Below are 13,379 nucleotides of genomic sequence, written 5' to 3' on the forward strand. Positions count from 1 at the left end.
TATTTGCCTCTTGAGAGTGAGGTGGTTCCTTGGGGGCAGAGTGGGTACTGGTAACCAAGACATCACTAGGCAGTCAGACAAAATGCCAGCAGGGAACACACCTGGGTCTGGGGCATGAGGTTGGGTTGTTGAAGATGGAGAACCTGGCACTTGTACCCCAGAACTAGGCTAGGGTGACTGGCTAGATTCAGCTCTTTATCTTCTCACTGGGCTCTGAAGCATTTGCATGAAGGCTCCACCCATGTAACCCAAAGGAGCTAAGAATAATAACAGGCTGGGCACAGTGGCACACCACTGTAATTTCATCACTATGGAAAGGGGATCCGAGTGCTAGGCCAGCCTGGGCTATCTAGGAAGACCTTATCTATGGAACACAAGCAAAAGAATAATAACAGAAATTGTAATTGTCATGCTAAGAATAGCAACAACGTTCATAATAAAAGTGGACAATAGCATTCATTACAGACCCAGCAATAAGGGACGAGGAGGTCCCACTAATCTCCCAGTGCCTCTAGAGGGCTTTGAGGCACCTGGAGCCTTTCTGTCCATCCATTAGAACTTGCATTTCCCTCTGTGCCCTCCAGCCAAGTTGACCAATGAGGACTGCTGTAAGGCCCTGGTTGACACAGCTCTGAGCTATTGCCTCTCAATGGTACTACTAGAGGTCGGACAGCTCAAGACGATCCTTCCACTGAGCACCTCCCCTTCTGTCCTTTCTGCATCCCCACATCTCCTACTCATGTCTCTTGAGGACATTTCCTTCCTCAAGGACTGCAATGACTACTGCACTGGGGAATAGTCGCCTCCTTGGGTCCTCCTCCCAGACACCCATTCCACAGAAGAGATCACTGAGGTTCTGAGTGGGCCCCTGATGTCCAGTGAAACCGCCTGGATTTGATCCCAAGCCCCTTGGGTCACCAAAGGTTCCTGGGCAAAGACAGACAGAACAGCCAGCCCCTTCAGAAGCCTGCTCTGCCATCCTTAGTGGTAGGGACAGGAGGCAGCTGGTCACGTGTAGAGTTAGGCACAAAGAGAGAATGAACACATGCATGCTGACTGCTCAGCTCACTTTTCTCTGCTCATACAATTCAGGACCCAAACCCAAGGAATGGTACCACCCACTTTTAGGCTGCTCTTCTCACATCAATGGACATAACTAAGAAAAATCCCTCATAGGCACATCCACAGTCCAACCCAATTCAAGCAATTCCTCATTGAGAGTCTCTTCCCAGGTGGTTCTAGATTGTGTCAAGTTGACAGTTGACTGTCCTCATCTTCCCAACCTTGAGCCAGGTTTCTCTTTTCCACCGGCTCTTGCAGCCGTCTTGTGGCCAGCTCTCACAGAAAGGAGTGGTCTTGAGTCCATCTCTAACCTGCCAGGCTTGACTCACAATCTCCTAACACATCCGTGTGGCTTGGATGGGAATTCATGTCGAGTGAGTCTCCATTTCTACCATTTATTCTTCGCCCCCTTCCATGGACCCACAAGTTCATTTCTCCCCACTGACTCCATCTTTAGTGTTGACCTCAGTCAGAAGCGCCTGGGCTCCCTTCCCACAAGTCAGCATGTTCCTTCCACATAACAGCATCAGCAGATCAGTGAGTGACCCGGTCCCTCATTTGGGCTAGCTAGAGTCTTACACAGTACTAAGAAACTATTTCTCCCCTAGTGCTGGCACCATGGCTCTTAGTATTACCCCCACTTTACAGAAGAAGAAACCAAGGCACAGAGTTCGTTCCCGAGCTCCTGAGTTGGGTGGCAAGAAGCTTGGACTGGCTAGATATGAACTGCATGCTTAAGACATGGTACTGGGATGGGGGTCTGCAAGGAAGCCACGGGGACCAGAAGAAAGCAGGTGCTGTGTAGGTGACAAGCAGACAGGAAGAGGAGGGAGTGACAGTGTGGGACAGGAAGACAGCAGCCGTCCCTAAACTGGGTAGCAGTGTTAGCAGCCCAAGATGGGCCAATACGGGAAAAGAAGCTGCAGCAACCCAGGAGATACGCCAAACCACTAGAAGGGCAGAAGAGTAGCATCCTTGAGAAAGGGCTGGAACCCTGTGAGCTTCCCTCCTGGTCCTCCTCGGTGACATCATGCTCAGAGTCCTAGAGAAGATCAGTGACAGGTCATTTCTAGGCCAATGATCAAATTAGATCAATCATGTGTCCAGGAGAGCAGGCTCACAGCAGAGCATGGCCGCTCCTGGGTGAACCACAGGCCAAAGCCATGAACCTGGCAGTGGTGGTTTCTAGAAAAAGGCAGGGCATGATACAGGGGAGAGTGCGGGCAGGTAAAGGCATAGGCAAGGCTTGAGGTCAGGCAATGGGATTAGGGATGCTTGTCACTCAGGTAACAGAGAACCTCCCCCAAATGGACTTAGCAATGGAGAATTTGCCCATGTAGAGTCTGGGGTTGGGTGACCCTCGGGGGCTGAGATGAAGGGGCCCCGGAAAGGTACCTCCTATGGCTCGGCTCTGTTCCTGCAGTGTGAGCCTCACCTCACACTGGTCCCTCAGGGTGCCACAGCCCAGAAAAACCTACAGTGACCTGCTGTCCTCAGTGGGTGGTGCTGGCCGGGTGGTGTGGACCGTTGCTCACCTGCCCCTGCCTCGTTCTCCAGGGGTGCTGTGGCTGTCGGTGGTCTCCGAGGTGCTCTACATCCTTCTGCTGGTGGTCGGCTTCAGCCTCATGTGTCTTGAGCTCCTCCACTCCAGCAGCGTCATAGACGGACTCAAGCTCAACGCCTTCGCTGCCGTCTTCACGGTGCTCTCAGGTAAGGAGCGTGGAGAGCAGCACCGGAGGGCAGCTGCTCATCTCCCCTGGCTCAGCAACAGGGGATGCTGTGCCCCAGAGCCTGGGGACATCCTCTGTGAGGAGGGAAGAGCCCAGGCTATTGCCTGTCCTCCGAGCCCAGACCTAGCATTTATAAATGTCCACAGCATGCTGGGCACAACGTCCTGGCTTTACAGTGACAAGCACACATGCCTAGGGCCAGTCGTGTGTGGTGCTTAGCATCAGTGTAAGGTGTCGCTGGAATGTGTGTTGGATTTGGGTGTGAGACAGGGGAGGTGATAGGAAGGGGTGTGTGGAAGGGCTCTCACAGGGCTACGAAGGAAGATCCCTTCTGGCTGATTTGCTGCTTAGTGGCAGAGCACTTGCCTAGCATGCATGAAGGAAGTTCCATCCCTAGCCATGGGGGCCAGGAAAAGAAGAAAGGTGGAAGAGAGGAGAGAGGGGGACTGACCAAAGGGGAGCCCATTTGAAATGAGGACTTCCTCCCCCTTAAGCCTCCCCCTGTGGAGATGGTGAGGAAGAAGCCTCCCCCGCCCCCATAGGACTCAGAGGTGGAGAAGGCACACCAGGAAAAGAAGACCCTTGGCCCCAGATGCGTGGTGTCTCCAGATCCAAGTCCCAGAGTGCTGAGCAGAGTGCTCTAGAAGAGTGTTGTCATTGTCCCCGGGGCTGGCCAGCCAGGCTGGCTGGCCTCTGTGAGACAGCTGTCCTTAAAACGCCATGTGCAAATTGAATTTCTATAAACCCGACAATCCCATTCTTCGTGCACTGGAAAAGCTGCCTTTGACAAGAGACGTAATCGCCTCTAATTGAGGTATGTATGGAAACCAGAGGGATTTCTCAAAGAACAGAGAGCCGAACTCAACAAGTTACAGCCTGCTCCCCAGATCAAATGCACCGTGAGGACCTGGGGAATTCCATGCGAAGGAGAAGGGTTTAGCTATAGACTAGCGCAGCATCTGGCTCCATCCAGTTCCCTGCTGCTCTCGACTGAGACCTCTCCTGCCCTTCACTTTAGTCTTTTATTCATTTATTCAGTCAACATCTGCTGAAGGTCTGTTGGGCTCTAGCCACTAGCCTGGGTCTGGCGGGGGGAGTGAAGGAATAGGACTTGCTCTTGTGAAGTTTGCTGTGTTGAGGAAAGATGTAAAGTTACCATAACGTGGCCTGGGCACTTCTCTGTCCCAGGCAGGAGGGCTATCCACACCTACCCAGGGAGTGTGATGCTGAACTGAGGTGTGGAGGAGCCATGTGTGGCAGGACTTGGGGACCAGACTATGTTCCCTTGACAGACAACTCAGGGGGGGACCAGCACAGGCAAAGGGCTTGTGAGGAGCTGTAATCCGGGGACTTCAGGTATCCAGAATGGCAGGGAGGCAGAGGCAGGAGGAGAAAGGTGCTGAGAGGGAGCTGCAGAGCTGGTGAGGACCTTGCAGAGGCCTCCCAAGTTCATCCTGCAGGCAGCAGGGAGTCAGTGAGCAGTTCAAAGCCAGGGGATGAGGGAGCGACAGGGTCAGGTTTGCACTGGGGGTGATGAGTTCTGAGTTCAGGGTGGAGCCCAGAGGGAACCAAGCAGACTGGCAGCAGGGAGCTGGGTACAGGCCTGTCACACCAACGGTTGTGGAAGCGGAGACAGGAGGATCACAAGTAGCTAGACTAGCCTGGACTACAGACTGAGTTCAAGGCCAGTTTGGGTAACATAGTGACACTCTGTTTTAAAACGAAAGACTAAAAAGGGAGCTGGGGCTGTAGCTCAGTGGCAGGGCTTGCTAGCACGTATGAAGTGCCAGGGGTCGGGTGGGGGTGGTGGAGAGACCCAGAGAGACCGGAAACAGAGACAGGGAGGCTGCTGTGGAGATCAAGGTGAGAAATAGTGGATGCAGGAGATTAGAACAGGCACCCCTCCATGAAGGTGAGACCCCTAGGACTTTGAGACCATGGAGGAGCAGCCGTTAGGGAATGGCAGGAAGGCGAGGTCAGGCTTGGAGTCCACAGATTCAGAGTCTGGGACCCGGTTTGGAAAACGATTTGTACCCTTATTCCCGCAGCTTGTAACTGTCACTCGTCATTTCCCTGCACCGAGATGATGGGGCGGACGCTGGGATGCAGTGGCCTGCAGCACCCATCCTTTCCGCACCCCACAGCAGCTGCCGCAGGTGTTCTGACGTGCAGCCTCCGGAGCAGGGCGCTTATTAGGCATCCACCAAATCTTGTTTAACATGCTCACAAAACAGCGTGCATGTTCCCACACGAAGAGTCCCAGTGCTTTGCTAAATGCATTCCCCTCGATTGGTTCCCTCTGCAATCGTGTGCGTTCATTTTACACAGCTGAAAGGATCGTTGCGAGAAGGGGTCCAGACGGCCAGGGAGCCCCTGACTCAGTCATGCAGAGGCCCGTAGCTGGCCCTTGACTTCAGGCAGGCTGAGCCGTGGGGTGACTAAGAAGACAGCAGGGATCCAAGAGGGAGGTGGGCAGAGTGCTGGCAGGGGCTGGGTGTGCTCCTCATTCTGGCTAGCAACCTCCTCTCTCTTCCTTTTTTCCCCTCTGCCCCTCATCCAGGCACCCTTCCCACTGCCCCAAAGCCTCCTGTCCCCCTCTCTACCTTCTTCAGTCCAAACAAGTACGCGTCAGTTGTCAGCCAAAGCAGCTTTAATGGTTATATTGTCACCTGGACGGGATTTAGAGACAAGTGTGTCTGAGCATGTCTGTGAGGGAGGTCTAGATGGGGCTAATGGAGGAGGAGGACCCATCTTCACCTTGGGTAACACCGTTCCACAGGCTGGGCTTGCAGGCTGCATGAAAAGGAAAAAGCCAGCTGAGCATCACATGTCTCCCCCTGCCTTCTGATGCTGATGCTGCCTTGCACTCCAGCATCCATGATGGAGTGTACCCTCGACCTGTGAGCCAAAAACAGGCCCTTCCTTCCCTAAGTCGCTTTGGTCAGGAATCACAGCAATGAGGGAAAGCAGCTAACATGGCAACCATCTCCATTCTCCTTAGCTTCTTCCAGAGGCTCGTCTCGGCCTCTGCCCATCAAAAAATAAAAAATAAAAAGGCGCTTCCTCCCGGTAGGGAGCCCACTGCTAGAGCTGCTAGAGAAACTGGCTGTCTCTATAACTCCAGACATCTGAACAAGCCAGGGCCCAGGGAGGTTAATTGACCTGCGCTGGGTGGCGTAGCTGGCCAATTGTGGCACTGGAATTAAGCCACTTTCAGTTGGCTTTAAAGGGTCTGTACTGCTTTCACAGAGTCCTACTGTGGGTGTGAGCAGGTAGGAGGACAAAGAATTTTCTTCTTTCAATTAATCTGCAGAAAGCAGAAACTCAGAACTTAATAGCAGCCAGGTGAAGTAGTGAAGACCCAACTACCAGGTGGCAGAGAGGAGACACTTGGGAGACGGGGAGAGCCGAGCCAGGCAGAGGCAAGCTTCAGGGCTATTATAAGAAAGACTGGTGTCCAACCTGCTGATGAAAAGACACAGGAAGCTGGTTTGGGGTGACTCCTTGAGAACCTTGGAGGGATGGAGGAATGTCGGTGGGTTCCCTTGGATGGGTGGGGGAACTACTGCAGTCCAGGAAGAAGGGCAGTCCAGGATGGACAGAGGCCAGTGCTGACTCCTGGGGTGTGTTAGGCCCTGCCATCTGCTGAACCAGATGAGCCCAAGGTGAAAATATTCCTCTGGTAGAGGAGAAAGCAGAGCCAGGCAGCTCTTATGCAAACTAGTTATTAGGGTTAATTAGCAATTATGAAAATTAGCCCACTGATTATAGTTGGCCATGATGGCAGCATTATGGGGGAGACAGACTCCTGTGGCCCAGTGTGACTCAGGCCCCTCTGAGTCTTCGTGTGGACCAGTCGTGACCTTGAGCTCTATCCTTGGCCTGCTTAGTCTGGTTTAATGAGAATCTGGCTGGGTTTGTGGAATGAAATCTTCCACCATTAGCTAGGCATGGTATCACGTTCCTGGGACTCCATCATTCAAGAAGCTGAGGCAGGAGAATTATGAGCTAGAGACCAGCTTGCTGTCTCAAAATAAGAAAGGATCCAACTGCATGGCACCAGGCAGGAAAAAGATAATAATTCAAAATCCAAAGTATGGTTTCTGTAATACACACCAAGGTAATGTCTATAGGGTGTTCTGTGTTCAGGGCTGAGTTGTCCTCTCATAATGTCTTTAGCCAAAGTAGCTGCACATCTGTGTCTCTAACAGTGGCACCATGCAGTGGGGGTTGCAGTGGGGCAAGCCTGCCATGGGCTCACTCTGTCCCTCCTCATAGTATGGTGGCGAGGACCAGACTGTTGTTTCCACTGTACACGATAGGAAACCGGCTTGTCTGCAGTCCTAGCTAGAGAGCTATTGAGCCTGGTGCCTGCCATGCTGAGCTGTCCAGAGTGAGGCTTAGCCTGGGTCCTCAGCTGCCACCATCATCAGTATTCCTAGCTGTCCTTGAGAAGCCTTCTCTGGGTGGGGCTTGGCCCAGGCACTCATCTGGGATCCTCAGTGAAGGGTGCCAGGCCCAGGTGACTCTCTGGTGTCTCTAATAGTAGTGATTGTACAGGTGGTCCTGAGGACTAGAATGACAATGTTGTCCCAATGCTCCACTGTGAACTTGGGGGCCCTGAGGTGTACCACACTTGTAGGGACTCACAAAACGCTCTGAGTCCAACTGCTTAAATTAGAAGAGAAAATTAATATAGTAAATAACTAAATGAATGTACTTATAGGGAGGAGTCATGCCTTATTGTAGAGAGAGGTGGTTATGGGTGGCAATAATTGTCTATGGGTCATATAGCAAGACCCTGCCCGAAGGAAAAGAGGAGGAGGAAGAGAAAAGGGTGGACGAGGAGGAGGAGATTCTGAATGGGTCCAACACAGAGAACAGCTAAATGTTGGAGGTGATGTGTATCAGTCGTTATTTGTCTTGTGGCTGTAACAAACACCTGAGAAAAGCCACTTAAGGAAGGAAGGTTTATTTTGGCTCATAGTGCAAAGGTGCAGCCCACCCTAATGGGGAAGACCGGAGGCAGGAGCATGAGGCAGCTGGTCACTGCATCCACAATCAGAAAGCAGAAGATGAATTCTCTTTCTCTTTACCCTTTTCACTCCAGCCCAGGGAATGGTGCCACCCATATGCAGGGTGGGAGGTGTCACCGTGCTCTGCTAAACCTTTCTGGGAACACCCTCATAGACCCACTCAGAGGTTTGTTTCCATGGTGATTCTAAAGTTTATCAGGCTGACACCATCGCAGATGGATATGTCAACTGTCCTAATCAACACACCACATGCCTGTGATGGAATGTCGCACCACCTCCACATATGTACAATTACTGTATATCACTTAGAATAAAAACACTAAACGGAGGTCATAGCTCATTGGTTGACGGCTCACCTAGCTCATGCATAGCCTGGTTCCATTCACAGTGTCACAAAAGTGTATGAATTATCTTAATTAAAATTTTAACATTTTAAAAAAAAACGAAGTTGTAAGAATGTTCCAGATTGTGTTGTATTTATATTTATACAATTAAAAGTCAATCAAAGACTTTTAGTGTTAAGGGATAGTGTTAAGCATCTGTAATTCCCGGGACAAGAGGGTTGAAAGTTCTAGGCTAACATGGGCTACATAGATAGCCCCTGTCTGAAAAAAAATAAAGCAATAAAAAGACATTTAAATCCAGCATTCATGAAGGAACAGAGCTCAAGGCCAATGGAAACCACGTGGAGACCCCAAAGTGGGTCACAGGGTTTCTGGTGCTTTGGGGACTAAGGGGGACTAGTTCCACACTGGTGGCTCTTTCCCCACCTTGTGGTGTCAGCTGAGGGGTGTTGGAACCTCCTCTTTCCTCCAGGGAATGGAGCCTTAGCCCCAGAAAGACTGTGAGCAGGCAGGACAATTTCTGCTCTCCTCCAGCTCCTGGGGAAAATGCAGCTGATCTAGGAAAACAAACCATTTGGAAAATTCCTTCACATTCCAGCTCACTGTGGGCTTTCAGTAAGATCCACGTGGCATGAAGAGACACCTGTCCGTTTCCCTGGAAATAACCAGCTGTGTGAATTCAGCAACAGCCTATTTTGTTACATAATGAGAAAAGGAACTTTAGGGATAAAATAAAAATTAACAAGGACTTGAAAACTAGGGTTTGGGCAATATTTTAAAGGCGAGCTGTGAGTCCCAGTACAGGGTCCGGGGAAGGGGAGAGGTATGGACACCACCAAGCAAGGGGGTTTGAACTCTGGATGTCAAGGGTTCCCCCCTGAATTGCAGACACCCCTAGCCTGAGGAACTAGGTGGGAAGCAAAGAGCGGCTACCCTCTACCCATCATGGCGCCTGGGGACTAGAATGCTCTCGGGTTCTGTTCTAATTCATCTGCAAATCCTTCATCTCACCCCTGGTCTGTGGGGCTAAATCTGAGCCCATATGAGCCCACCCCCACCTGTGACTGGCAAGTGTGTCTTCCCTTGGCTGTAGGAGGCTGGGTAGGAGTGCTGTGCTCAGTCCCCACCCTCCCTGGGTGAGGCCCTGCCGTTCCTTCTTCCCTCTTTTCTGTGGCTTTGCAGCTTACTCGACTTTGGTGATTGGTGGGTTTGTGGCGGCTTTAGTTCCTGTTGTAGCCTGCCACAGACAGGATGAGTTCCCTGGGAGCCTAATTCCACTCTCTACCTTACCATCAAAACTCATGCTGTGAGAACTGCCACCCATGACCCTCACTGCTGGGCCCTCACCTTCCGTAGTTCATGGGGTCTCTTGCCCACACCCCCTGTGGCCAAGTAGTTTGGTTGATTTTTATGGCTCACAATTGCAGAGGGTGTCACATGAGGTGGCTCATGGCATGTTCCAGCACTCAGGAGGCTGGGGCAGAAGGCTCATGAGGTTGAGGCCCATCTGGACTACATAGTGAGACCCTGCCTCAAAATGAGAGAGAGGGGGAGGAGGAGAAAGGGGGGGCAATGCTGTGTTAGTTACTTTCCTGTCACTGTGACAAGCTCTGACAGAAGCTCTCACGTGGTGAAGGCTCATTTTGGCTCACAGCTTCTGAGGGATTTCAGTCCATTATAGTGGAGAAGGCAGGGTAGAGTTGCTCTGTCCATGGTAACAGGAGTATGTGGCAATAGTTGTTCACATCATGATGGCCCAGGAAGCAGAGGTGGTACAACCCTCCCAGGCCCCTAGTGACCTACTTCTTCCAGCCAGTCCCTACCCCTTAAAGTTTCCACAGCCTTCAAAATCATGCCCCACGCTGGGAGCCAAGCCCTTAAAACATAAGCCTGAGAAGGACATTGAAGATTTAAACCATAACAATGCAGAGGGTCCAAGTCATATAAATGAATATTTGCATATTACTAAGATTCTTTTGGTGACAAGAACCTAATCAAATTGATGAAGGAGGAGAAGGTGGTGACAGGAATTAGTCTGTTCAGTAACTGAAATTATGGGCTGGCCAAGCCTCAGGACAGCCGTGTCCAGGTCCTTAGAATGTTGCCTGCATTGGCCGTCATTCTCCAATTCTGTCAGTGTGGAAAGAAGTCTAGTCATGGGACTCCAGACTCATGGAATTCCCAGAAGTAGAAAGGCCTGCTCCTGGAGTTTCCTCCATGCTGTGGGCTTAGCACATGGACCAAGCAGGGTCTGGGCAATGGTGGGCTCAAGGGAACTAGCTGACAAGTCCAGATGGGTTGTTAAGTCACAGGGCTGGCAGAGGCTCTGAGGTGGAGACAAGGGACTCGGGGTCCTTGGAATAAGCAGTTCTTTCACTAAGAACTGTGAACATTTTATCCCCAAGACAAAATACCAGGAAGAAATAATTTAACAGAGAAAGATGTATTTTGGTTCTTGTTTCCAGAAGGTTCTGGCTATGGTCTGGCTGGTTCCATTGTTTCTGTCCTGTGTAAGCCAGAGCATCATGGAGGAAGGGCATGTTGTAGCAGGGCCAAAATCATCATGGTGGCCAGGAATGAGAAAGAGAGAGAGACAGACACACAGAGGGACAGACAGACAGAGACAGAGACACACAGAGAGACAGAAAGGGTAAGAGAAAAAGTGAGAGAGAGAGAGAGAGAGAGAGAGAGAGAGAGAGAGAGAGAGAGAGAGAGAGAGAGAGGGAGGCCAGGGCAAGATACAGCCTCCAGGAACACACCCACACTGACCTACTTCCCCCAGTCAGGTCCTATTCTGAAGTTTCCAGCAACTCCCCAGGTGAATATAAGCCTGTGGGGACAGTTGATGTGCAAACCATAACATCCCACACTTGGTCCTGAGGATTTGTGGCCATCTCATAATGCAAGATGCATTTGTTCTCCATCCAAGAGTCCCCGAAGTGTTAACAGTCCCAGCATTGTTCAAAAGTTGAAGTCTCAAGTCTCCTCTGAGACTCAAGGAGAACTATTAGCTTGAGGTAAGAGTTTTAAAACACAACAAAATGAGCCGTAAAGAACTAGTCACACACTCGAGAGTCCATACATCAGAGTACACAATCCTGTTCCAAAACAGGAGGGATAGGAAAATGGAGGCAACAATTGGCCCAACGAAGGGCTGAAACCCAGCAGCCCAAATGCTGATTCCTGTAGCTCTGTGTTTGGCACCTGGGACACGCGGTGGCACGATGCAATCTCTGAAGACCTGGGCAGCATCAGCACCCCCACCGCCATGCTGGCTGCAGTCCATTTAGCTTCTCTCCTGGGCTGCTTCTGTGTTTGGTCTCCTCAGCTGACCCTACATGCTTCTGGCATCTCCAGCTTCCTGAGGTCTCCATTTGTAGCTCCCCCTCAACCCTACCCTCACCCCAACCCCTACATGTTCATGAATCGCTCTCTCAGGGCTACCTTCAGGGAATCTGGCTCAGCTGTACAATGCCTGTCCTTCTGGGCCATCCTCTGAAATCTGGGTGTAAGCCTGCATGTTCCTGCAACTCTTACGTTATGTATGCCTGCAAAACTTGCACTGTGTGGATGAAGCCAGGGTCTGCCAGCACTTGAAAAGCAGCCAGGACACCTTGGGTTGGCAGCTGAGTGCCTGGGTCCTGATCTGGGAATAGGGTGCAGCTTTGCAGTACATTCTCCTTAAGGGATAGTCTTTTAGATGTGTTTTCACTTTTATCCTCTGAAAGTGGGTAGAGTCTTGCCAGTTTCCAAGATGTCCACAAGATACCCTTCCTACTGTCCAGGCGCAAAGCACCTGCCTTTTCTATTAGCACTTATCAAACTGTACAAAGTCTGTGTTTCTTTAGGCCATTTACACACACACACACACACACACACACACACACACACACACACACACACACACACCATGCTTGGATCATACTCACTGCTCAATACTTTCATAGATTTATTTTATGACACCATTCTCTTTAACAACCATATCTTTCATGTCAACAGCATTAAGTGTGATCCTTTTCAGACCCAACAAGGAGCCTTACGAATCTGCCTGCTCTGCCCTTTGTTCCTAATGATAGATCACTATCAGCTTGTTTAAAGCCACATTCTGAATGCCAGGTTGCCTTAAACCCCCACTCCCACCCCCACCAGATTACTTAGTCCGTTGCCTTTTGACTTAGCTTTCCACAGAGTCTTGGGCATGGGAAAATGTTGACAAGTTCTTTGCCACAATGCAACATGAATGGCATCTAGTCTAGTTCCCAATAAAATGTTCGTTTCTGAATGAAAGTTCAACAGCATTGCTTGTCTGCATTCCCACCTCTGTCCTGGTCCTCTGAGCTCCCACCAGAATCCCTCACTAAACTAAGCTCACAGCCAGGTTCTAGGGCTTCTCTAGCCTGAATCTTCCAATTCCAAACTTCTGTAATCCAAATGCAAGAACTTCCCAAGCATGTGTCAGGTGGTCACAACATTGACCTTACTTCTCTGGCACCAGTTTTCTGAGTGTTAATCAGACCTTATGTTACTGTGACAAAATACCCCAGAGAAGCAGCTTAAAGCTTGTTTTGGATCATAGTGTCTGAGGGTCCAGCATGGGTCAGCTGGCCCTGCTGCTTCCAGACCTGGGATTAGACAGGGCAACATGGGAGCAGAGCTGCTCACCTCATGGAGGCCAGGAAGCAGAGAGCAAGATATAGAGGAGTTCAGGGCAATGTATAACCCTCAAGGATCATGTAGCCCTTCCTCCTAAAGTTTCTAGAACCTTCCAAAATAGCACCACCAGCTGGGGGATCAAGTGCCCAACCTATGAGCCTATAAGGCTCATTTCATACACTAGCCTTAGAATAAACCCTAAACTGAGGTTTCTTGGAAGGCAATCCCAGGATGCTTGGGGTAAGGAGGCAATCCCATGATGCTCAAGGGAAGGAGGCAATCCCAGGGAGTGTGCCAGAAGTGTGAAGAAGCTGGTCAGGAGGAGCAAAGCAAGGAAAGGTGATCACCACTGGCCACTGGGTTCCTAGGAGGTGTCAGGGCCCAGCCAGAAGTGCTTGCTCAAAGGTTTCTCCAAGGGGTCGTTATTCGCTAGCCCCCATCCAGCAGTGGCCTAGGGTCCGTCCTGCACTCTGAGATTCCCATCATCTCTCATCCAAGAGACCAAGTGCTTGAGGAAGGAGCCCCCAGGTAAGCTGAAGCTGCAGGGGGCCTGT

At 50.8% G+C, this 13,379-nt stretch overlaps 1 protein-coding gene across 4 annotated transcripts in view; it reads left to right on the top strand.

The window, feature by feature from the left end:
• The window catches only part of Gsg1l (GSG1 like), a 197,316-nt gene that overhangs the window by 114,440 nt on the left and 69,497 nt on the right, over nt 1-13,379 (top strand). For all 4 annotated transcript variants that reach the window (XM_052763275.1, XM_052763274.1, XM_052763273.1 and 1 more), the window contains one exon: nt 2,620-2,772. In XM_052763275.1, the coding sequence (XP_052619235.1) occupies nt 2,620-2,772 (153 nt within the window). The remainder of the gene's footprint in view (nt 1-2,619; nt 2,773-13,379) is intronic.

This window comes from Peromyscus californicus, unplaced genomic scaffold (genome assembly GCF_007827085.1).
Source record: "Peromyscus californicus insignis strain IS unplaced genomic scaffold, ASM782708v3 Scaffold_4__1_contigs__length_199733344, whole genome shotgun sequence".
NCBI lineage: Eukaryota > Metazoa > Chordata > Mammalia > Rodentia > Cricetidae > Peromyscus > Peromyscus californicus.